The sequence below is a fragment of the Lepidochelys kempii genome, chromosome 18 (assembly GCF_965140265.1).
Source record: "Lepidochelys kempii isolate rLepKem1 chromosome 18, rLepKem1.hap2, whole genome shotgun sequence".
NCBI classification, from domain to species: Eukaryota; Metazoa; Chordata; order Testudines; family Cheloniidae; genus Lepidochelys; species Lepidochelys kempii.
In genome coordinates this window covers 10,672,945-10,695,854 of record NC_133273.1, presented here as the reverse complement: position 1 = coordinate 10,695,854, position 22,910 = coordinate 10,672,945, and the positions used below count along the sequence as shown (strand labels likewise).

General features: G+C 46.5%; 2 protein-coding genes across 9 annotated transcripts in view; one reads left to right on the top strand and one right to left on the bottom strand.

Annotated features, from left to right (window-relative positions):
- Positions 1 to 22,910, bottom strand: part of CASP9 (caspase 9) — a 32,389-nt gene that overhangs the window by 6,490 nt on the left and 2,989 nt on the right. Inside the window, exons 2-6 of one of the 3 annotated variants that reach the window (XM_073316498.1) lie at positions 10,921 to 11,099; positions 6,168 to 6,381; positions 4,477 to 4,566; positions 3,247 to 3,284; positions 1,191 to 1,367 (exon numbers count right to left, since the gene is read on the bottom strand). In XM_073316498.1, the coding sequence (XP_073172599.1) occupies positions 1,191 to 1,367; positions 3,247 to 3,284; positions 4,477 to 4,566; positions 6,168 to 6,381; positions 10,921 to 10,941 (540 nt within the window). In that variant the 5' untranslated portion in view covers positions 10,942 to 11,099. Of the gene's footprint in view, positions 1 to 1,190; positions 1,368 to 3,246; positions 3,285 to 4,476; positions 4,567 to 6,167; positions 6,382 to 7,453; positions 7,870 to 10,920; positions 11,100 to 22,910 lie in introns of those variants that run through there. The other 2 variants (XM_073316497.1, XM_073316496.1) reach the window with 2 other exon arrangements.
- The window catches only part of DNAJC16 (DnaJ heat shock protein family (Hsp40) member C16), a 17,578-nt gene continuing 3,878 nt past the window's right edge, over positions 9,211 to 22,910 (top strand). Inside the window, exons 1-15 of one of the 6 annotated variants that reach the window (XM_073316492.1) lie at positions 9,329 to 9,407; positions 10,228 to 10,285; positions 11,095 to 11,280; positions 13,195 to 13,261; positions 13,788 to 14,121; positions 15,311 to 15,495; positions 16,686 to 16,790; positions 17,450 to 17,608; positions 18,452 to 18,582; positions 19,329 to 19,512; positions 20,534 to 20,716; positions 21,009 to 21,085; positions 21,621 to 21,701; positions 21,795 to 21,890; positions 22,536 to 22,706. In XM_073316492.1, the coding sequence (XP_073172593.1) occupies positions 11,114 to 11,280; positions 13,195 to 13,261; positions 13,788 to 14,121; positions 15,311 to 15,495; positions 16,686 to 16,790; positions 17,450 to 17,608; positions 18,452 to 18,582; positions 19,329 to 19,512; positions 20,534 to 20,716; positions 21,009 to 21,085; positions 21,621 to 21,701; positions 21,795 to 21,890; positions 22,536 to 22,706 (1,940 nt within the window). In that variant the 5' untranslated portion in view covers positions 9,329 to 9,407; positions 10,228 to 10,285; positions 11,095 to 11,113. Of the gene's footprint in view, positions 9,408 to 9,692; positions 11,281 to 13,194; positions 13,262 to 13,787; positions 14,122 to 15,310; positions 15,496 to 16,685; positions 16,791 to 17,449; positions 17,609 to 18,451; positions 18,583 to 19,328; positions 19,513 to 20,533; positions 20,717 to 21,008; positions 21,086 to 21,620; positions 21,702 to 21,794; positions 21,891 to 22,535; positions 22,707 to 22,910 lie in introns of those variants that run through there. The other 5 variants (XM_073316491.1, XM_073316489.1, XM_073316490.1 and 2 more) reach the window with 5 other exon arrangements.

The window sequence follows — 22,910 nt, the reverse complement described above, 5'->3', positions numbered from 1 at the left end:
AATCCTGCCCCTTAGCAATCCCATGTCAATGTCATGCTGCTGAAAGGGGTCAGAGTGTGCTCCCTGGAGACTGGCTCACCCAAGAGCACAGACCAGCTTCCCCGTGCTGCTCAATGCTGATCTGCGGACACTGCTGTTGTGGAGGAGAACAGACCCATTGCTTGCTCCACGGCCCAGTCAGTCCTTGCCCTCTCTTTTGCCAGCAAGGCTGTTAAACTCAGTGCCAAGTAGGATGACAATTTTATTACTCTGACAAGTGTCCACACGGAGAGTCACCCTATTTTCTTCGTCTGGGACACTGAACCACTTCTCAGATGGAACAAGCTCAGGGTGATTGCAATCTACTGCTACTTAACATTTGCCATTTAAATGAAGAGATTTACTTTGCTGTTTTAAAGGACACCCCCATTTCTGTGTTTCTTCCAAACGCAGCACAAATGGAAGGCAGTGCATTTGATGTGCGCACGCACGCACACCAATGCTCCGCCTCAGATTTAAAAATAATCAGACTCGTTTGTATGCCAGGAAATTGAATGCCCTGCTTAATATCAACTATTGTATCATTCAAGAACAAACAGAAAATCAAGCCCCTGGGTACGCCAGTCAGGGAGAATCCCGGTCAGAACTATCAAATAAATACATCCACAGACAATTACTTATAAATCATGTTCAGGAATAAAAACTCAGCCCAGAGAGCCCAGAACATGGGGCTCCTTTTTCATCTGTTACTATAACTGCAAAAGACAAGATGATTTGAAAACAGTGCTTTCGCCGTCTCTTCAAACACTCAAGTTTGGGGTTGGAGGGTTATGTGCTTTTACCATCGAAGCACATGTTGTCACCCTCTAGCAACACTTTTAGGGTACATCTACACTGCAAGCGAAGGTGGGATTGTTGCACGGGTAGGTAGACTCATACCAGCTTTAATCTAGCTAGCACGGGTAACAGTAGCAGTGTAGATGTGGCACCATGGACTTCAGTGAGGGCTAGCCACCCCTGAACGTATGTAGGCTCTCGGATGGGCTTGTCCTCAGGCAGTTAGCCTGTGCGGCCATGTCTGAACGACGACTGTTACCTGTCCTAGTGAGACTGAAGCTAGCACAGGTATGCCCACCCCCGCTACCACCACACCTTCACCTGCAGCATAGCCTCTTAGCCCCTCGGCTCTTGCCAAATGCTTCCACCTTTACCTGAGCTTTGAGATCTCGTTGAACCAGGACGTCAAAGTGCAGTGATTTGAAGCGCTTCTCCAGTTTCTCACAGTCTACGTTGGAGCCCTCTCGAGAAGACAGGTCAGACTCTTCGGTGAAACGGACGTTGTTGATGATGAGGCAGTAACCACACGGGTTAGCTTTCAGAACATAAACCTGGCATACATACCCACAGGGGAGCAGTCAGACAAACTAAATTCAACCTCATTTTATTCAGTGTGTCTGTCGGCTAATCCAGTGGGATGCAGCTCAGAACTGACAATGCAGCTTTCATGAACCACATTTTATTGCTTCTGAAAACTCAATTTATTGTTTGCCCAGGATGTAGGATGGATAATGGAATCCATGCTCCCTATTTAAGTTCCCTCTAGGCTGTGCGGCCACATCCGTGCAGGTGGGGAAAGGCATCTCTCCCCTGGCCCCAGAGCTGCCGCGGCCAGGAGAGGTGCCTCTCCCTTGGCCCCGGACCCGGAGCTCCTGCGGCTGGGGATAGGCGCCTCTGCCCCCGTCCTGGGCTGCTGCAGCGAGAGAGGGTCCTCTCTCCCCGCTGCAGCCCTGGGGAAACCCGCACCCCAAACACCTCATCCCCAGCCCCATCCCAGAGCCAGCAACCCCCAGCCAGAGCCCTCACCCATCCCCATCCCAACCCTCTGCCCTAACCCCTCATCCCTCGGCCCCACCCATACCACACATCACCTCCATATTGGTGCACATAACAAAATTCATTCCGCATATGGATGTAAAAAATTAGAGGGAAAATTGCTCCCTATACGAGTGAACACAAGCAGCTGGGATAATGTCACACATCCAGCTTTACTTCATTCATGCAGAGTCCCACTGAAGTCAATGGGATCAGCAGAATCAGGGTCTTGACTGAAATGGATACAGGGTCAAACTCCCGTCCATTGACTTACATCAGGGATGAATTTGGCCTCCACTTTCCTAAACATGCAGGTCTGTATTCACGACACTAGTTTAACTTGTAACGGTCATGCTGCACAAATGTGTGCAGTGCATTTTAGTTAGTGGGGGTTTTTTTATTAGTATATTTCACACTATAATTACAAAAACAAAATACCCACTCTACAAATGCAGCACACTTTAAGTGTTGCGCTAGGTAATTATTAGTTGTCTTGATGATAATTACTTAGGGAAAAATATTTGACTATATGTTATTGGTCAGATTTATGTTGTATTTAATGTAATTAGAAGAGTGAGTGTGGTGTGACAATTGTTCTAATCTGAACTGAACTGACCCAGTCCAAGCAGCAGGACTCACTCGGATGCTGCATCTGACTGACACCTGGACATCAAAGTCACATTTGCTAGTAATTATTTAAATGATCTTTTAAATAACACAGAACAGTTTGATTCAAATAAACTGTAAAGAAGCACAATGTAAATTACCAGCTGCAGGCAAAAATTTTCAAAAGCACCCAAATCCCATTAACTTTGGCACTAAGGGCCAGATTTAGACCTGCTAGGCACTTAAAAGTTTTGCCAGCATATCTCTGTTGGTTGAGGGGAGGAGGGACAATCACACCCATAACTGACTGCTTTAGGGCTAGCACAACCCCTAGAGCAGACGCAGTTATTCCAGCAAAAATGTCCTTTTGCTGCTTATTTCGTTCGGGGAACTGGTATAAATTATACTGGCAAAAAAAATTATTTTGCCCAGTATGCCAGCAAATCCTTTCTAGCATAGACAAAACCTTACAAAGGTATTTAGGGACTTGAAAATAACAGCAGGTGCCCAGCGAGATTTACAACAATACCATAGTGAGACAGACACCTAACTCCCATAGACTTTCAATGGAACTTAGGCACCCCACCTGAATAGACGCTTTTGAAAGTTACACTATACACCTGCTTCACCTTTAGGCACCTAAATACCTTTGTAATTTGGAGTCTTAAGAGCCTAAATCCCTTTGACTTTTGAAAATGGGATGCAAAGTGGGTGGGACAGGGGAGAAAAAGGAAGGTCGTTCAAGTAAGAAACGAGTAAAAACACTATACGTAGAAGCAGGAAACTAACCATATCTGAGTTCCTCCTGGATTTCTCTGCAGCAGAACCTACAACACGTGATGAGAGAGAAATGACATACAGCTCCGCCACCTACCTCACATTCGTTAGAGGTTGGGTTCCTGCTTAATGGGATTCATATTAATGCAAATATTTCCAGTGCTTTGACACCTGAACTCCTCCTCGCCCCCGGTGACACACCGGAAAGAAACATTGTTCCTTTACATGCATAATTGGACTGCAGATGTTGGGAGTGAAGTTCTGGGGGTTCATTTATCATGGATTTGGACATTGCCTGTCAAAGAGTATTGGCCAGAAAGTTGTGAATTTGAGCTTCATTTGTCACAACAGAATTAGATGGGAAATCATCTCATAGCCTTTCCATCCCAAATACCTTCTCTCCTCTCCTAAGCAGCAGGCAACCTAACCTAACCTAGCCTATAAAAGTCTCTGGAACAATCAGTGTTACAACTCAAAGTAGCTTTCCTTTTGACAGCGTCTAGTTGTTCAGATTGATTACATTCCATCTTAAATCAACAATTACATGGCACAGTACACTTGGGGCTGCATCCCTCCCACCTTCGATGGATGGATCCTTTATGACAGAGCCTTGGTTTTAGTCTTGATATTTTCTTCTCTGGGTGCTTTTAATGGCTCTCAGACACTAGCCAGAAATGTGTACAAATACTATGGATTTGATACAAGTAATGGTACACAGAGATACCCGCTTCACAGAGGGAAATGGCTGCAGGTGGCTGCTAGTCACTGCACTCAGAGAGAAAATCATCATTACTCAGGAGAGATGCCTGGACTAGCAGGGAATGGATGCAATGTGTAGACAGCATGATCAGCCAGCCTGTGGCAAAAGGGCACAGGGAGAGGGAAGAGCAGGGTAGAGGGAATGCCTCCAGCGGAGTTATGGAGTGGCACTGATATACTCCAGAGCAGTGGTTCTCAACCTCTTTACCATTGTGGGAAGCAAGAACCCTAGGTGGGCCGCATCCAATACTCCCTGTATGGCCCTGAGGATGTCACATGGGCTGCAGCTCTGTACTGATTGGGCCGCAGGTGGAGAACCACTGCTCCAGAGGATGCTCCATCCAGAAGGCGGATTGGCACAATATGTGGGCCACGCTGAGGCTCCCAGAGGAAGATGGGCCGAAGGGACCTACATGAGGTATGGGGAGAGAGGAGATGGAATGAAGGATTTAGACCAAGAATTGGCTAGCGGAGACTGCTTACCCGGAGCTGCTGCGCTGGGACATGTTGACACTTGGCATCTCTCAGTCACGGCTTGGATTGGGGTAGGCAAATATTCATGAGCCTTCCCATCTGTAAAGGTATAAGACATCTGGGCCATGCATTACTGCCCTTCTGATAGACTTTTGCAAGAGAGAAAAGCATATGAAGCAGAGAGCAGGCCTCTCTCCGGAGGATCCGGATGGAGCACTGATGATTGCAGGTAACGGAGCCTCTTGCCCTGCTGCTAGAACCAGACTCAATAGTGGAGGGGAATTGCGAGCACACAGCAAAACCTGTTCTCACCATCACACGGAGGGTACCTGCCCCTTTCTTCCTGGGTCGTGCTCTTAGAAATAGCAACCTCTCCCTCTTTCCCCACCCCACCCAAATAATTAAAGCATCCTGAAAAGGCCAAGCCTTCATAAAAAGAATTCTCTCTACTCCACGCCTACCTAAATCCCACCCTAAATTCTCACTCCTTCATGTCCTCTGTCCTATGTGATCTTTGCATCCCTCCTCCCGCTCCCAGTTTCAGTTTTGCCTCTTCTTTCCTGCTACCACTTATTCTCAGGATGACCTCCCAAGACTCCTCTCTCTCCTGCTTCAAACCCTTTGCCTTTCTCAAGGCCTTACTGTGCTGATCTTCTCAGCACCAAATGTCTTTGCAACATGTGTATCAGACTTGTCTGAGTGAGAGCAGACATTTGTCAGGGCAGGGATCCTGTCTTTACATTTTTGGTAAAAAAATTTGTAATATGTATAGAACTCTCTCTGTAAGGTCTGGTCTACACTAGAAAAGTAGGTTGGCATAACTACGTCACTCAGGGGCGTGTAAAATCCACACCCCCGAGCGGCATAGTTAAGCCGACCTAAGTCCCTGTGTAGACAGCGCTAGGCTGATGGAAGAATTCTTCCGTCGACCTAGCTATCGCCTCTCAGAGGGGTGGACTACCTACGCTCCAGGGAGAACCCCTCCCGTCAATACAGTGGTGTCTACACTGAAGCCCTACAGCTACGCCACTGTTGCATTTTAAAGGGTAGACAAGTCCTTGGAATAATAAAGAAAGAAATATGACTATATAAGGTAAAAACAGGACAGGTAGACAAGTTACACATCAAATGCAAATAAAATATACTATGCTGTACAGTCCCTTCCATCCAAGAATCTTAGCACACTTTAGCTTTACAATAATTAAACCTCAGAATTCCTTTAACAGGTAAGGAGGTTTTACCCCCATTTTACAGATGGAGGAATTGTGATCTGACCCAAATCCCACAGCAAGTAAGACACAGAGCTAGGAATGGAATTCAGATCTGCCAGTGTCCAGTCCCTTCTCTAATCACTGGATCACACTCTCTCGCCAATAGAAAAGAGAAATGTTTGTGTCCTCAGAGGTCAGATTTGAGACACCACTGAGGTTACCTGCAAAAAAACCCAGCCGTTCTAAAGTTATTAGCACAGCACTAGGAGATTGCTGCCAATTAAAAGTTTTCAGTGGTATTGGATAGCATTATATTTTCCCAGTGGCTGTGTGGAATAATCTATACAATCAATGATTCTGGAGACATCCGGTCTATCAGATTTCACAAGCTGTTAGCCAGCCTCCTGTACCTCCTCAGCAACAGGGTTTACAACTGCTGTATCCAATTTTGCCGTCTATCACGAAAACAGCACCACCACTGATACTTACACGTATCACCCTTTCCACCACGTAAGCCAATTTCAACTGGTTTTAGATCAACCGGACGCAACTGTGGGAATTTGTCCCCTTCACTCAGCAAAGTGGCAAGGTCATTCTGTCCAGTTTCTCGCAAGCTTGAGACGAATGCAGGAAAAGCGTGTCTTCCTCGCGTCTGAAGGTCTGTAACCAACTGCCTGGCTTGGTCTCTTCGAGTGCCTGCTCTCTATAGGGGAGCAAAACCAAGACAGAAAGCATTAGCATCCAGTGGGCACAGCATGTCTACAGTCCAGCAATTCATAAACAGCATGATGATGAGTACAAGAAAGGACGGGGGATTTTCCAGATGTGAACAGAACATAAACTGATCAGGGTGTTGTCTTTTTAGCCTGTAGCCAGGCAACTCATTGATGACCTTCCCATCTTTCACATCAGCCTCTGGCTGGCAAATTCATGCCTCTGTCTAGTAGAGGCCCAGTGAATTTTTTAAGACCCAGATACTATCATAGGTAGGGAAACTGAGGCACAGAGGAACTGCCCTAGGTCAAACAGCAAGTTACTGGTAGAGTGAGGTATAAAACCCAAGTCACCTGATCCACAGTCCTCCACTCCCACCACTAGACAATACTGCCTCCCACATGATAGTGCAAGTTCTACTGTATTATACCTTTGTTGGTTTTGGTTTGGTTTTGTACAAACTAACGCCCAGCCTTTAAAGCTTCTCTTGGCTTGTTTACCCCCACAGTTAGGGTTATGCCACTTTAATTCCAAGGTGGTCCTTCCAGCTCACAGTCATAAAACTTAAATTCACAGCCGCTCTGCGACCTCGGCCCCTGCAATAACCCTGAACGGCTCGATCAGAAATGCAGGGAACTCCCCACAACTGTCGATTTGCCCCTGGCTGTGAAAGTTCAGCCGTTTACAGCCGGGCAGACGGTCCCCGGCGGCAGCTCAGCGGCCTGACAATGGCATCTAGCGGCTGCCGGGTTCCTTGCGGGAGATAGTGGAGAAGTTCCCCAGCAAGCCTAAGGGGGTCGTGCGAACCCCAGGGGGGCTGGGTCTTGTGGCGGGGGCATTGCCCTGCCGTCTGCACTGCAGTCTCTAGCCACGGGGGGGCGCTAAAATGCAAATACCCCGGGGGCATGGGGAAGGAGCCTGGGCAAGGGGGGGCTGAGCAGGGATGGGGAGGGGGGCGGGGTACAGCGAGGGCAGGGCGGCAGCGGTGGGGGGCTGGGGGGCCGGTACCGCCGGAAGCCCCCACCCCAGATGCAGCCCCGGGGCGGGGGGGGGCGGGGCACCTGGATCTCCTCGATCATGTCCTGGGTGAAGACGCCCTTGTGCAGCAGCAGGTCCCAGAGCGGGGCCACCTGCAGCTCCCGCACCAGGCGCAGGCGGCTCCGCTGCAGCAGCAGCCGCTGAGCCTCCTCCATCCTGGGGCGGGGTGCGGGGGAGCCAGCCGCGGGCAGGAGACAGCCGAGACGCTCCGCCCGCTTCCGGGAACCCCTCTCGGCCCGGCCCGGCCCCCTTCGGAAGCCACTCTAGGACCCGCCCTTCCCCGAGGCCTCTCCTCCTTAGGGGCCTCCCCTCTGGCTCCCGTCGCCCGTAGCGCCCGCCCTGGTCCTCCGCAGGTGTAGGGCGGCGTAACACCGTCCCCTGCGGAGCCCCGGCGGCGTGTGCGCGTCCTGCCGCTTTGACACCAGCGTCCTTCACGACCCCTTCCCTTTCTCGCTGTACAGCACCGTCCACAGGGCCCCGAAAGAATCGCCCTTCTTTCTTTCTAGGGGTTCAGAAGCTCCGGGGTGGGGGGGACGGATAGCTCAGTGGTTTGAGCATTGGCCTGCTAAACCCGGGGTTGTGAGTTCAATCCTTGAGGGGGCCATTTAGGGATCTGGGGCAAACATTGGGGACTGGTCCTGCTTTGAGCAGGGGGTTGGACTAGATGACGCCCTGAGGTCCCTTCCAACCGGGATAGTCTATGATTCTATAAGCCCCTGCTGCTCCTTTCTATGACATCCTGTAGCCTTTCCCCTATCTCTGTCAATACTGGTTTTATATGCTCCCCCTTGACAGACAATTACATTCTCCCCGGTCAGGCAGCACTGCACAGCTAACAGCAGTATATTGTGTGCCCACATCCTCTATGCAAGCAGCTGGCATGGGTCAAGATACCAGACTGGATGGACCATGAGTCTGTCCCAGTGCAGTCATTCCTGCATGGAAGAACAAGTTCCATGCACAGATGGAAACTGTCCTCGCACCTTGGTGTGAATTTGGAGTTACTCTGCTGAAACCTGTGGCTTTACACCGGTACAATCTGGACAATAGGCAGAATTGGGACCCCAGTGTGTGTGGTTTTTGAGGTTGCTAATAGCTCTACATGTTTGCGTGGAAGCTAAGCAACTTAGGCTATTTTGACTAGGGTTGGCATTTTATACATCTAGTGGGTCAATCATGCTAATTCAGTTACCACGCCAAGAGAGGAGCAGGGGAGAGGGAGAGAAAAAACCATATTGTGAGGCCAAGAAGCCACAGGGTGACGCAGCACCACGGTGACGTGGGTGACAGCACGACGCAACGTCATGTCGTGACACAGCAGCACCATGGTGACCTGGGCTGACACCAGGGCACATTGGTGCTGGAACTAGGTTTACGGGGGGTGCTCGCTCTGGCACCCGCTGGCTTGAAGTGGTTTCCATTATATACAGGGTTTCCAGTTTACTTCAATGGCTCTCAGCACCCCCACCATAAAAATGGTTCCAGCCCCCCTGCAATGACATGACGTCACGTGGAGACGTGGCACCACCGTGACATGGGCTGACACCATGACATGACGTCACATGGTGACGCGGCGCCACGGTGACGTGGGCTGACACCAAGACATGACGTCACAGTATGATGCAGCGCCATGGTGACATAGGCTGACACCATGACACGCCATCACGCCCCAGGTCACGGTGCTGTGACATGGGCCAATACTTCACCATGACATCTCGTCATGATACTCCTGCCTCGACATAAAAGGGGGTTGGTTACAGGATATCCCCCACCTCCGCCTTCTCCGCTTGTATCCCGTCATGCTCTGCAGAATGGTACTCGCTAGCCCTCGGAGCCCCGCGCTGCTCTATGATCCGTGTCTCCTCTCTATGACCGGATGGAGCAGAGAGCGGAAGAGAGCAGTGCGCCGTCTCTATGGTGACGGCGAGAGGCGGGGCCGCGAAGCCGGAAGCGGGGACCGGGTGCCCCGAGCGCAGGGTGGGTATCGCCCCCCCCCCACCATGGGGTCCCGGCCCGGGGTGGGCGCTGGCCCTTTAAGGGGCTTCGCCATGTGATCTAGGGCTGACCCTGCCCGCGGACCGTCCCGCCCGCTCCGGGGCTCGCGCTCCGAGCGCCGCCCGGGGCCTGGCCAGGGGCAGCGGGGGCGACGGTCGGGGCGCCCGGCTGGGGGGCTGGCGGTGGGGTGAGCCCAGAGCTGCCTGGTGGGAGGCGACCTGGGGTAAAGCGTGGGGCAGCTGCGGGGATGCGGGCAGCGGGGGGTGCTGGCGGGGCCCTGCGGGGAGCAGCGTTGGGAAGCTCTGGGCACTCCCTTCCCCCAGTGTCAGGGGGTGCCGAGACGGCTGGGGTGCCCTCTTCCGGGTCCCTTGGCTCCTTTCCCTTCCCCCTGCCCGGGGTAGCCCGAGTTGTCAGCAGCTGTGGCTGAAAGGGCTGCTCGGTCCGATCGCACCTGCCCCCACATTGACAGGTCATAACAATACGGTTTTATAAAACCTGAGACATATTTCTTGAGATTTTTTTGAGGGTTGTTTTTAACTTTTAAATGTCCAGTGCTAGGATTTCTCTTTAAACAAATAAACGCCCCCTGCCAGAGAGTGGCTGGAGACCAAGGCTTGCAGCTCTAAGAACCTGATGGCAAAACTGACTGCATTGATTTCCATTGCCCAAGCTGTGAACTATGCAGAATCTAAGTGAAGAGCGTAAACAGTGGAAAAACTGGATTACAAAAAAATCTCCTCCCCTATTACTAATCTGTTATAAATAACATCTGTGAATAAATTTATTTACATTATCTGTTTAGAAATCTCGCCCCAGCTGTAAGAAATGGTTTCACTTAACTATGGCAAGTAGTGCTCAAGGTAACTGTGTCAGATTATTAAAAATGTTTTTTTGTATTCTTTCATTTTATTGAATTGTGTGGTTGGCAGTATTTTAAGTAGTCAACTTGTTGTCATTGTGCATTTAGTTGAAGGAGGTGATTCTGTGGATCTTATACGTGAACAGGAGAGAGAAACAATTTTTGGAAAATAGGAAAATACAGTTTTAAAAACACAACAGTGGGGGCTGAGGGGCAGATGTAGTAGCTGAAAATATTCTAGCTCACTTTTTTGGAACTGACTAGAGTTCAGGGTGGCATTGTCCCTTCAGCTAACATGGTCTCATGTAACTGTCAGCCATCAGAGTTCTTTGGTTTCTGATTGCTAGTCTAGTACTAGGATTTTGAAAATTGTACTGGTCCCTTAAGTATCTGCTCGTCTTGATAAATGAATAGATGATGGAATGGCAGAATCAGCTACAGTTTATTGCTTTTTTAATATCTGAAAACTGGTAGCGAACTGCTAGTAGGTGTAAAGCACAGGTCTCTTGCTCTAGAATTCTCAAGATAGAAGCTACTAAAATGTTGAACTGCAGGTGAAGCAAAATGATGATAACTAGAACGATGTGATATTTCATGAAATGCAAGGGCTGGAACAGACTCTCTACCAAATCTTACCTTTTTAGTAGTATAAGACATGAATGCTAGTCCTGGTTGTTTGAAAGAGATGGGGCCTTTGGTTTTTCAGATCTTTTGCCAGTGGTCCAGGACTAAATATAGGGATTCCTGGATTTTGCACCAATCCCTAGTTTTGTACTTCTGTCTTATGCATATGGAAACTCTCCTGTCCAGGTTGCCTAAAGGAAGAGAAATGGAACTGAAAAAGTTAAGCATCTCGTTGGTTGTGGTCCTGGTTCTGGTCTTGGTCCTGCAAATTTTGTCTGCAGTGGATTTTGACCCATACAGAATCCTTGGGGTTAGCAGGACATCCAGCCAGGCTGACATTAAAAAGGCTTATAAGAAGCTCGCCCGGGAATGGTAGGTGGATTAAAATATGTTGTATATTAAATGGTTTCTACAAGGTAGAGTCGGCTATTTTCACCAATGCACCAAATATTTGTGAGAGAAACCATCATCTACAAAATAAAAACAAAGCCATTCAAAATTGTACAATAACCATTTTCCCATACTTGCTCTTACCATGTTGAATAAAACCATATTCTGAATAGCGAGCCAGAACTTCAGCTGATATAAATCAACTTAAATCCACAATAGAACTACACTGATATATTTCAGCTGAGGAGCTGGCCCACTCTTCTTAAGTAAATGTATCTGCTGGTCAGGGAGAAACCTTTTTTAAAAAAAAAAAAAAAAAAGAGAGAGAGAAGGAACACTGTTTCCTAATAAAGGGCCCAATTATGCAGCCTGAAAGTGAGAAGTACTTATTTTCATGAGTAGTCCCATTGAATTCAGTGGCTCTTCTTTTGTGAGTAAGTACTACTCAAGAAGAGGTTTGTAGAATTGGACCTATAATGTTTAGCTATCTTGTTTGCATGTGTATTCTAAGTAAAAGGCTGGTTATACACTATGTTCTGTGTATGTGATGAGAGTCTTGATCCCACATCACGTACTCACACAAATGACCTGTCGACTTCAGTGGGACTGTTCACAGGTACTAAGTATCAGAGGGATAGTCATGTTAGTCTGTATCCACAAAAACTACAAGGAGTCTGGTGGCACCTTAAAGACTAACGGATTTCTTTGGGCATAAGCTTTCATGGGTGAATAAAGAAGTGGGTTTTTTACCCACGAAAGCTTGTGCCCAAATAAATCTGTTTGTCTTCAAGGTGCCACCAGACTCCTCGTTTTTATTCACAGGTTGACAATAAGAACGGCAGGATCTGGCCCTAAATTTTAGCTGTTTGTACACACTGCACATGCTGTAATATTTTCTGATGGTACGAACTTCCGGTTCATCCAATTCTCTGGATATCAGACTCTGGAGGATCTAATATGAAACTTTTCCCCCTCTCCATCTTGTACATTACAAAATATACCATATTGGAAGAGTCAACAAGGGCAGACATTTAAGAAACAAATGTCTTTTAATAACTTCTGTACTATATCTTTAGGGTTGTTGTAGGAATTGCAACAGGATCACAGTCACTAGTTAATTTCTCTAACAGTTTACGTGTGCTCCTCACATCCAGTAGCTCAACTGAGTAAATCTATTATTATATATATAAAAAATTGATCACGGCCAACTTCTAGTCATTGAGCTTTTTTTAAGCCAAATTTTCAAGATTCCTAAAAGAGGAAGTGAATTAAGCTAAACCAAATTATGACCATAGATTAAGACCTGTTTCATACACTGAAGAGAAGAGCTGATGTAAAGCATCTGGAAAAACATGGTTATCTGAACTACAGAATCTGATAGCTTCTGGGGTCTCATAGAACCTAGGCATTAAGGTTGTGGTCTAATGCTATCATGAAAAACTATTAACATGCAGAATAGAATTGCAGATGTACCAAGTAGCTGCTCTGCCTAATATATAGAGAGCAGCGGCTAAAGCGTGCATCTTTGAAATTGGTAGGATTGTTGCTGAAGGAATTTACTGCCTACTGCTAAATCAACTTTTTAGCTTCACTTGGACCATTTATTTATGAAATAAAATTCAAAACCGAGGAAATGCTTTTACATACACCACTCAAATCCTGTTGAAATTCTTTATGTGGTTCAGCCTGGGTAGGAGAAATAGACTTTTGCCATAAATCTGCATCAGGTGGATTAAGAAGTGGATACCAATAAATGGCATTAATGTCTATGTATCCCGCTCAGTATGAGTATTAAATTGAAGCTGAAAACACTTGTGGCTTGCTGTGACTCCCTGTGATAAATTGCTGATGCTTTCTAAAGGACAAAATCCATTTTCTTTATTTTTTGCATTGTAGGCACCCTGACAAAAACAAGGACCCAGGAGCAGAAGATAAGTTTATACAAATTAGCAAGGCCTATGAGGTATTCAACACTGTTTGGTAACTTTGTGCTGCTTTCAGGATGTATGTTAGAGCCTGGAAATTGCTGTTCATCCTTTACAAGTAGCCTTTACTATTTTCTAGTTATATCTACATGGAACAATTTCTCAGCTCTGTGTATGGAAGAGTAGGGTGGTGAAATCTTTGTCTGGGTTTTCTTGACAAAAACCAGCCCCTGGAAAAGACATGACAGTTCCCTTTCTTGGAGCTCAACTGGGTAGACATTCAGCAAAAAAAATTCTTCTTCCAGGGGTGCTGGAACAATTTTTTTTATAGTGGGGGTGCTGAGAGCCATTGAACTAAACTGGAAACCCTGTATATAATGAAAACCACTCCAAGTCAGGGGGTGCTGCAGCCCTAGTTTCAGCATCTGTGTCCTCTTCCCAGTGTGTCTGCTCCTTATGGCTATTCAATCATTTTAAGAAGGGGAATTGTCATCCTTCCAGTTCCCTCTCAACATGAGCCAGGTTTTGTTTCTTTTCAACCCTTCTTAACTCTGTGATTGACAGATCCTCTCCAATGAGGAAAAGAGATCAAACTTTGATCGTTACGGAGACGTGGGTGAGAACCAGGGGTACCCTCAGCAGCAGCAGCACCGCCAGTTCCATCACTTCCACGAAAGCTTTTACTTTGATGAATCCTTTTTCCACTTCCCCTTTAACTCGGAGCGACGAGACTCCTCCGATGAGAAGTACTTGCTGCATTTTTCGCACTACGTGAACGAGATTGTACCGGACAGTTTCAAAAAGCCCTACCTCATTAAAATAACCTCGGACTGGTGCTTCAGCTGTATCCACATTGAGCCTGTGTGGAAGGAGGTTGTTCAGGAGCTAGAGGTGCTGGGTAAGAGAAGCAAATTTTAAAAACTCAAGATGCAACGTGTTTTCAGAAAGAGGCTTTCTCAAAGCTTTCCATCCTAGGCCACGGCAACTGACTTCAACTTTTGGGGGTTGTGTTTGAATGTGAATTCAGCCACGGAGTTCCTTTGTGGTTTATCAGTGTGGTGTGAATAGCTTTATTTCTGTTGTTTTCCAGTGTAAGTGGAGGGGCATTGCTCTCTTTCTTTTCAACACCAGTCCTCATCAATGAAACTGAGACAGGAAAAATTGAGGTTTAAAACATGAGGAAACACTTTAGATCTGTAGGGCTGGGTCAGTCTCTGAAGGGAGCTGGTGAAAGCCCCATCCTTGGAGATAGCTGCAACTTGACGAGACAAGGCATTAGGAAATCCTTCCCTGGCAGAGGATGGACTGGATGCAGTCTGGGGAGTCTCTTCCATCTCTAAATTCAGTGATTGTCTCCTTTTCTGCTGCAGTATGATTAAACCATTCCTAGTGCCTGCATCACTCTAAATAGCACCAAGGAGTGTTGCATGGTCAGGGACTACTATGTTCTGGCCTGCAATATAAACATTACATTGCCCTTTGATATATACCAGGAATGGTACTGAGATGCAATCTGGAGTCCAGAGGGGGCTGTGAGCCAGCCCATACTTGACCAGAGTCAAGGCCACTATCCTGCAGGACACAGGAGGATGGGAGAAAATGTTGGCACCCAAAATAAAAATCAGGGAACACTGGCAATATATACACTTGTATTCCAGTTAAGTACTTACAATATTCTTGCTCAGGATGAAAATTCCTGTCCCCCTTATGGGTCATCTACATAACCAGAGATAGTCGGTCACAGAGAACACAGAATCCAAAATAAGAGTGCAAGGACCAGAAGTTGCTGCACTGTATATTTAATGTGATTTTTTCCTTGGGGTTTTAACATGCTGAAGAGAGAAGAAGAGTAGGCAGAAGAGTAAGGAGGAGATGGTGCCATTGTTACTTCTTCCTGAGAGCAGAGTAATACAACTCTCCATGGAATGTGAAAAAGGGCAACACTATGTAGTACCAGCTGAATAACTAATCCTCTCGGTGTGCTTGGTAACAGAAGCCACCTTAGTGCTGATTCCCTTTAGGGGAGTTTGGGTCATTCACCCACCATGTCAAGGTAACCCTCTTTTCGGATTGCCCTCCTTTTTCAGGAGTGGGAATTGGAGTTGTCCATGCTGGATATGAGAGACGCCTCGCACATCACCTGGGAGCACACAGCACACCCTCCATTCTGGGACTCATTAATGGGAAAATAGCCTTCTTCCACAATGCGGTCATTCGAGAAAACCTGCGGCAGTTTGTGGAGAGCCTTCTTCCAGGGAACCTCATCGAGAAGGTACGTGACAGGGAGATCAGCGTGTTCAGATTCTGGTAAGTAGTAGTGTGTGCTAAGCACTTGGATCTTTTTGTTGTCTCTGACACATCATCTGAAGGAGTCAGTCTCTGATGTGACCTTTGTCTTGGGGGTGTCAGAAGTTTCTGAAGCTATTTGCAATGGCCTTAATCAAGGGAGAATGGCGGTTTGGATGAGTGAAGTCGTTATAGCTATGAATGCTGGAGGCAGTTTTGAAGGAAACACTACATTCACGCACAAGATGGAATTTTTCTCCATCGTTCCCTGTGCATGGTGAGATAGGTGCCAGAGCTGGCAGCAGGACACTCCCCCTCACTGATGATACCCCACTTACCATAACGCCCGTCCTTCAGGGTTAACTGCAGTGCTTCATGGTAAGAATTTGATCGTACACGTGGCTCACTTTAGGGCTCGTAACCACACGGGTGCCAATTTGACACTGTCTGGGACTACACCAGAGATAGTCACAACTATATTAAGGATTCGTGTTTGAACTCTGCTTGGAGGATAGCCATGTCCAGGTTCCAAAACGGTGCTCCGGTGTGGACGTGACATTAGAGACTATCACTGTATGTCTCTTCCCCTCCCCTTGCCCACTTCTGCAAAATGATAAGTACCTCTTGCAAGATTTTCTGTATTCTCAACTCCTGCTGATATTTAGGCCTGACATAAAGCCTACTGAAGTGAATAGGGTATCATTCTGTTGACTTCAGCAGGCTTTAAATCAGGCCTTTAAATGGGAGTTGAGCGCACTAAGTCCTTTTGGAAGACAGAGTTTTTTTTATCACTAGAGACATTTTAAAATAAACATATTGTTTGACTTCTACTCTGCCCTTTTTGCTTATTCCCCATCTGAAGTCATAATCCTCAGTAATGACCACCAGTTAGTTGCTGTGGAAATGATTGTGATGCCACTGAGAATTTATGACATCAAGTCAGGAAAGATCAGCAAAAGCAGAGAGAACGGTTAGTGTAAAAATCCTGGTTTTGCAAAAATCGCCTTAGCGTGAAAAGATGTATGGGCACAATTGTCCTTTACCAAAAAAAAACAAAAACCCATGACATTTTGGCATCTTTTTAGGACCCAATTCTAATGCAGCCATTTAACCTTATTGAACTTTAGTTTTCTGAATGTATTGAGGTTGAAACTAACTGTCTGTTTTACATTTAAGATTACAGATAAAAATTATGTCCGATTCCTGTCAAACTGGAAGAAAGAAAATAAACCCCATGTCCTTCTGTTTGATCATATGCCAGTAGTGCCATTGTTATACAAGGTAATGTACTTGTGTTTGTGTGTTATCTCTGGCATTTGGATAGCTTTGTAAATCCACCTGTCTTAGCAGAGAATGGGATCTCGGTGTAGGCACAGGCTGGATGGTTCTTCTAAGTAGCATTATCCACCCTGAACACCCAGCAATTTCATGTGTGTTATTTGGAGACTGCATGGTCAGGTGACCTGCTTCTGCTAACTATTTTAAACATCTGAATATGAGTAGAACTTACTTTTCTTGCCATAGACAGATCTCTAGTGGGAGTAAGGGCGTGGGTGGGGTTGGGGGCAAGGGGAGAAGTCATCATTCCTTTCCCACCACAAATAGTTAATGATCCGGGCCATTTGGGCACCGCATCTAGTTTGTTTGAGGACGATGAGTTGCTAAAGAAACATCTGGCAAGATACAGAATGTTAAATTGTAAAATAAAGCTATGGATCCCGCCAACCTTCCTCTGTCATGAGGAAGAAGCTAACTGTGTAATAAGTCTAGTAAAGGGAATGGGCTGACGTTGCGTGTCATTTGGCTGTTACAATGGTGAGTGTTGTAGACTTAACAGTGCTGCGGAGGCTATGGGGAAATAATCACCATAAGCTGTACTGGGGAAGAATCAAAGCGTGATCTGCAATGTAAACATGCACTGGACCTCTGTTTCCCTCTAGCTCACTGCTTTTGCGTACAGAGATTATTTGTCCTTTGGATACGTGTATGTTGGACTCAGAGGGACTGAAGAGTTGTCCAGACAATATAACATCAATGTCTACACCCCCACCATGATGATCTTCAAGGAACACGTTGATAAGCCTGCCGATGTTATTCAGGTATCACTTCGTGGTCTGCGTCTTTGTCTGTCTGTCTGGGTTTTAAGTAAAAAATATAGTAGCTGCTTTTCTGGCCTGTTTCTTACATCAGAAGTCGGTCAGTGGAGCATTTCAAACCAACTCTGGGTTGGATGGGAGCAGAAATTCGAGCTTCAGAAGGATGTCTTGAACGAATGTCAGGGAGCGAGGGAGCTCTGTAGGTTTCAACAAGGATCTTAACTTGGAGGATAACTGGTGATAGTTTTGGTTTTCACTGGAACATAGTTTTGTAGCTAAGCTGATGGGAGGAGGGCAGGTTTTTGGGTTTCAGTGGAGCAGTGACTGTACAGAGAGTGGGCAGCTCTTAATTAATTCAGCTTTGTCAGATATCGTTAGTCTCCTTGGAAGAACCCTTGGCTCTGAGGAATTCCTTAAACAGACTGTCCATGAGACTTAGAGGTTTCACAGAGAAAGTGAATTAATAGTGAAAGGCTGCATATGGGATATGCCCAAACCTTTGTTCTTGTGCAGGTACACCCCAGTAAAATGCTGGGTCATCAGAAGCCTTCGGTCACTGTTGCGCTTTCTGACAGTTGGGATTTTAATATTACTGGATGCTCTGATTTTTTTGATTTTTTTTTTTTTCCCCTCAGCTCCAACAGCTGTTTAATTCTCCTTCTCCAGGGGCAGTCATGAGTGGCCATGCTTCCAATCTCCCAAACATCTCGTCCATTGTGTAAAACATCTTGTTGACCTTCATCATGGTGACCCTTTAACACTAGAGCATTCATGTTCCTTGAGAGCTGAATATCCTTCTGGTTTAGCTGAAGAATGCTGATCTTCTGTTTGCTTTGTCCTTTCTAGGCACGAGAGATGAAAAAGCAGCTCATTGATGACTTCCTTTCCCAGAACAAGTTCCTTCTGGCAGCCAGGCTCACCAACCAAAAACTGTTTCATGAGCTGTGTCCTGTGAAGAAGTCTCACCGTCAGCGGAAGTAAGGCTTGCTGCAATGGAGATCCTCCTATCCTCATGCACAGCTACTCCTGGTGGCTGCTTACAGGCGACCTCTCGTTTAACTGTCTGGGGGGGTCCATAAAGGGGGTCATTGGAAGAATAGAAATTGCTAGACGGGATCAGAGCAGTGGTTCATGTAGTCCAGTATCCTGTCACCATCAGTGGCCAGTGCCAAATGCTGCACAGGGATGTCCAAGAAGCCCCTTCAGTGGCAGTGATGGGACAACCTGCCCCCAGGGGAGTTTCCTCCACACTCCTAATAATTCAAGATTAGGTCTATATGCCTTCAGAAGTGTTGAGGGGGGGTCTCTCTATATTTAGTATTGGAACTTTGGATGTTCTTCTTACACATCTAAATGTCTAATCTATTTTTGAATCCTGCTAAGATCTTGGCCTCTGTCCCGTGGCAATGAGTCCCAGAAGCTAATTGTGTGTGTGAAAGAGCTTCCTTTTATCAGTTTCAAACGTGCCACTTTTCAGTTCTGTTCACTATCCCTTATTCTTGTATTATGGAATAGAATACCTTGCAGTAACTCTGTGGGGACAGGAACATAGAAGATGGGAAGGACTGAGATAGGAACATTGAGCAATAGAGTGTATAAGAAGATAGACACGATGAAGTGTCTCTCTGGCTCGTCAGGGTCCGTTCTAGCTGGCAGGCTGGGTTTGTTATTCCTTTGTGTCTCCAGGCCTGCTGTGAATCCTCCATTTCATTGTGTTGTCTAGGTACTGTGTGGTTTTACTTACTGGCGAGGGTGACAAGTTTGCTAGGACCTATGAGGCATTTGTGGCCTTTGCTCTGGCAAACACGAAAGACACCGTGAGGTTTGTGCATATCTACAACGACCGTCAGCGAGACTTTGCCCATGCCTTGCTGATGGATGATGAGAAATATTGGGGGAAATCTGCTGTGAGTGTCACATTTTCCTTCTGCCTAATCTGTAATTCATTCTCTCTTTCTCTGAACTTTACACTTTTTTACCCCAAACTCAAAAATGTTGCGGGGGGAGAGAACATTGCTGCTGCTTCTTCGAAATATTATGGGAGCATGTTATGGGCAGGATCAGGCCTTCTACTTCTGACAAATCCTCTTGTATTGCATGGTGGTATGCTCTGCTTCAGGTCAGATCTTCATTGTCTTGTGTATTGCAATTCTCTTCTTTTTGATCTGTCCTGATCTCAGCCCTCTAGACTCAAGCATGTGCAGAACACGACTGCCTGCCTTCTGACATGTACAAAGTGTAACCTCATCATCTTCCATTCTCATGATTCCACTGGCTCTGTTCATTTCACTGTCCAGTTCAAAATTGTCCTCTTTGATGTTAAACCCCTCGATGAACTTGCTCCTGCCAGTCTCATGGATGGACCTTGTCTCTCTCTACTCCTTCCCAAACTACTCCTACTTATTTAGCACTGTTCCGTTCTGTCATTTCACTCTGTCACTCCAGTCTTCATGTGAGAGCTTTGTCCTCTGCAGCTCCTCCTATTTGGAATGACCTTCCTATGTCTCACCACCAAATCCACTGTTTTATTTCACATCTCTGCTGAGAAAACATCCCTCTTTTTCCTCCTTGCCTATGCTTCTTAATTACTGTCCTTCTGGCTAACTCTAATGTGATGTGGAATGCAGTGTGTAGGGAAAACACTATGCAAAATAAGTGTTACGCTTCCAAAGAACAGGAGCTGGGGTTTAGAGAACACGTGCTGTTCATCTCTATTCCTGTTGGGTATTATGGAACATGTGGCGTATTTTAATACTTGTTCCCATCCCGCTGTTGTGCCCACTCTTTGACATGGGTGTTGAGAGAGATTAACTGAAATAGCTGTTTTTAATCTGGATCCTCGTGCTGAATTCTCATTTGACACATCAAGTCTCTCTTCCGAGTTGGTATCTTGTTCCCTGAAGCTTGTGGTGATGTTGATTTGTCCAGGTGGCCATCTTGGAAAGGCGCAATAATGTAGGAAGAGTGGTCTATAAAATCTTGGAAGATGCCTGGAAGGGCAGCGAAGAGGATAACTTCATGCTTTTGGATCTTCTGGCTCAGTTAAGAACAGACCCTGGTCTTCTCTCTTCAGACACTGTCCTGCCAGACTTGAATGATGAACTTGCTCCTGTAAGTATTCTCAGCTTTGCAGAGACATAACAAACCTATGTTAGTTGGTTCTAGTTAACTCTAAGACTGCACTGCTGTGGTCAGTGATGGGAATTGTGCCTAGAGGTTTGAGTATTGGAGAGGCAAGACTCTTTCACTGTACTCATCAGCTTCAGGGGGCAGCCCCTGTTCTCTGAGGTAGTTGAGCTGGTTTGGACAAGGGGTGCAGAGGGGATAGTGACATAGTTGATGTGTTTCTTCACACGTGGAGGAAGAGCAGCCACCTTCTCACTGACCTGTTGTATCTTTACAGGTGTTCTTTCTCCGATGGCTCTACTCTGCAATAGAGTATGTCTCAGACGTCTGGGATAGCGTATTTCATAATAACTGGTATGGAATCCCATTTAAAATATCAATATAGCTCTTATTTTTTGTATAGATGTAATAGCCCTCTGTCTTGCCTGAGGATAAATTCAAAAGCGTATCAAGATATGGAGGTATCTGACAGGGACAGAAGGAGGCATATATATCTTCTCTTGGAGAGAGGAGAGGAACTGTGGGACAGTGAAGCTTGACTTCTGCCTCATCTCCTGGGTAGCTGGTTGAGCTGTGAAGCTGAGGTCTGCCCCTGGATTTTGTGCTACTGAAAACACACTGCTCCTCTTGGCAATAGTCCTGGCTTGGCTGTCTTGCTGTGCTGGTTTTCATTAGCATTTAGGGTATTTTAAAAACATTCTTCTGTTTGTCTCCTGGCTTTTCATTAGGAGATAGGAATGATGAGAGAGCTTCCATTAAAGCCCTTCAACCAGGAGACAATCAGTTCAAGGAAAATTATATGCTATTATCTGGGGTGGAAGGAAGCTGAAAACCTGAGGCAGAGGTTGACTGTAGGAACTCGGAACTAACTGCAAACCTTCTCTCTTAGGCGGGAAATGATGCCACTTCTGTCCCTGATCTTCTCAGCCCTCTTCATTCTCTTTGGCACTGTTATCGTTCAGGCTTTCAGGTGAGTACCTACCAGACCATCTGTTGGAGCCTTACAGACCAGATTTCAGCATCTCAGTTGAAACTTACCCTATTTTAAAATGCTCCTTTGCAGTGACTCGAGCGACGAGAGAGACTCTCCTCTCCCCCAGAAAGAAGAACCCAATGAAAAGAATGAAAAGAATGACACGGCCTTCAGCAAAGAGAACAGGTTTCTCCTGCTAACTCCTTCCAGCACTAGTCAGGCCTTCTCTGCACCTCCACTTTCCTGCTCAAGAGGCTTGGTGGGGCACAGTCTTGCTCCTACTGCCTTTCCCCCAGGCAGAGAGGGCAGGTTGGGGAAGGGCAGTGGGTAGGTAGTTGGGAAGTAATGGAGCTGGTGTGACTGAAAGGCAGCATGTGAACAGCAGCGCATGGGTCAGTTTGGTGTAGCTGATATAAAGCGTGCATGGTTGAATGGGCACAGCTATCGGCCAATCCGTGGAAAGCAACAAATTGAATATTTGGGACCAAAAGTCCCTTCGAGGTAGAGAACTGGAAAGTAGCTGTTACCTGAGCTGTGACTGAAACCCATCATACAAGGGAGCCACTGCTAAGTTCTTTGAACTAGCAACAGACTAGTGGCTATACAGCCAACTTCTTTCCATCCACCCAACTTTCTCCGTCTCCTACATTTAAAAGCTATCCTTCTCCCGCCATACAGCCACTTAGAAACCCATGTGTTTGCCCCTAGACAAATGCTTTGTGGAGTGATGAAGGAGAAAAGACAATGATTTGCCAAACAGCATCTAATCCTTAACCTTTAGCATTTACTGTCCTTTGCTCCTTTTTCACTTGAGTCATTCTCTCTGCCCAGCAGGATTCCCAAAAAGGGCTTTGTTGAAGTGACTGAGCTAACAGATGTTACCTATACTAGTAATCTGGTGCGCCTGAGGCCAGGTCACATGAATGTGGTTCTGATCCTTTCCAACCCCACCAAAACCAGCCTGCTTCAGAAGTTTGCCCTGGAAGTCTACACATTCACAGGGTATGTACGGAGTTCCTCGTTGGGCTTCTGCTATGGTCTTAATGGTCTGTGTAGTGTTCTGCAGTGAATAGGCTTGGGGTGTGTATTGTTGCATTGCTTCGTCACGTGTATGCTTGCTCCCAAGAACATCTTCAGCTTCATGTGGGTGCTTGCACCTGTGAGAGGGCTTAAATGGGTAGCCGTTTGATAGCCAGCATTAAATGG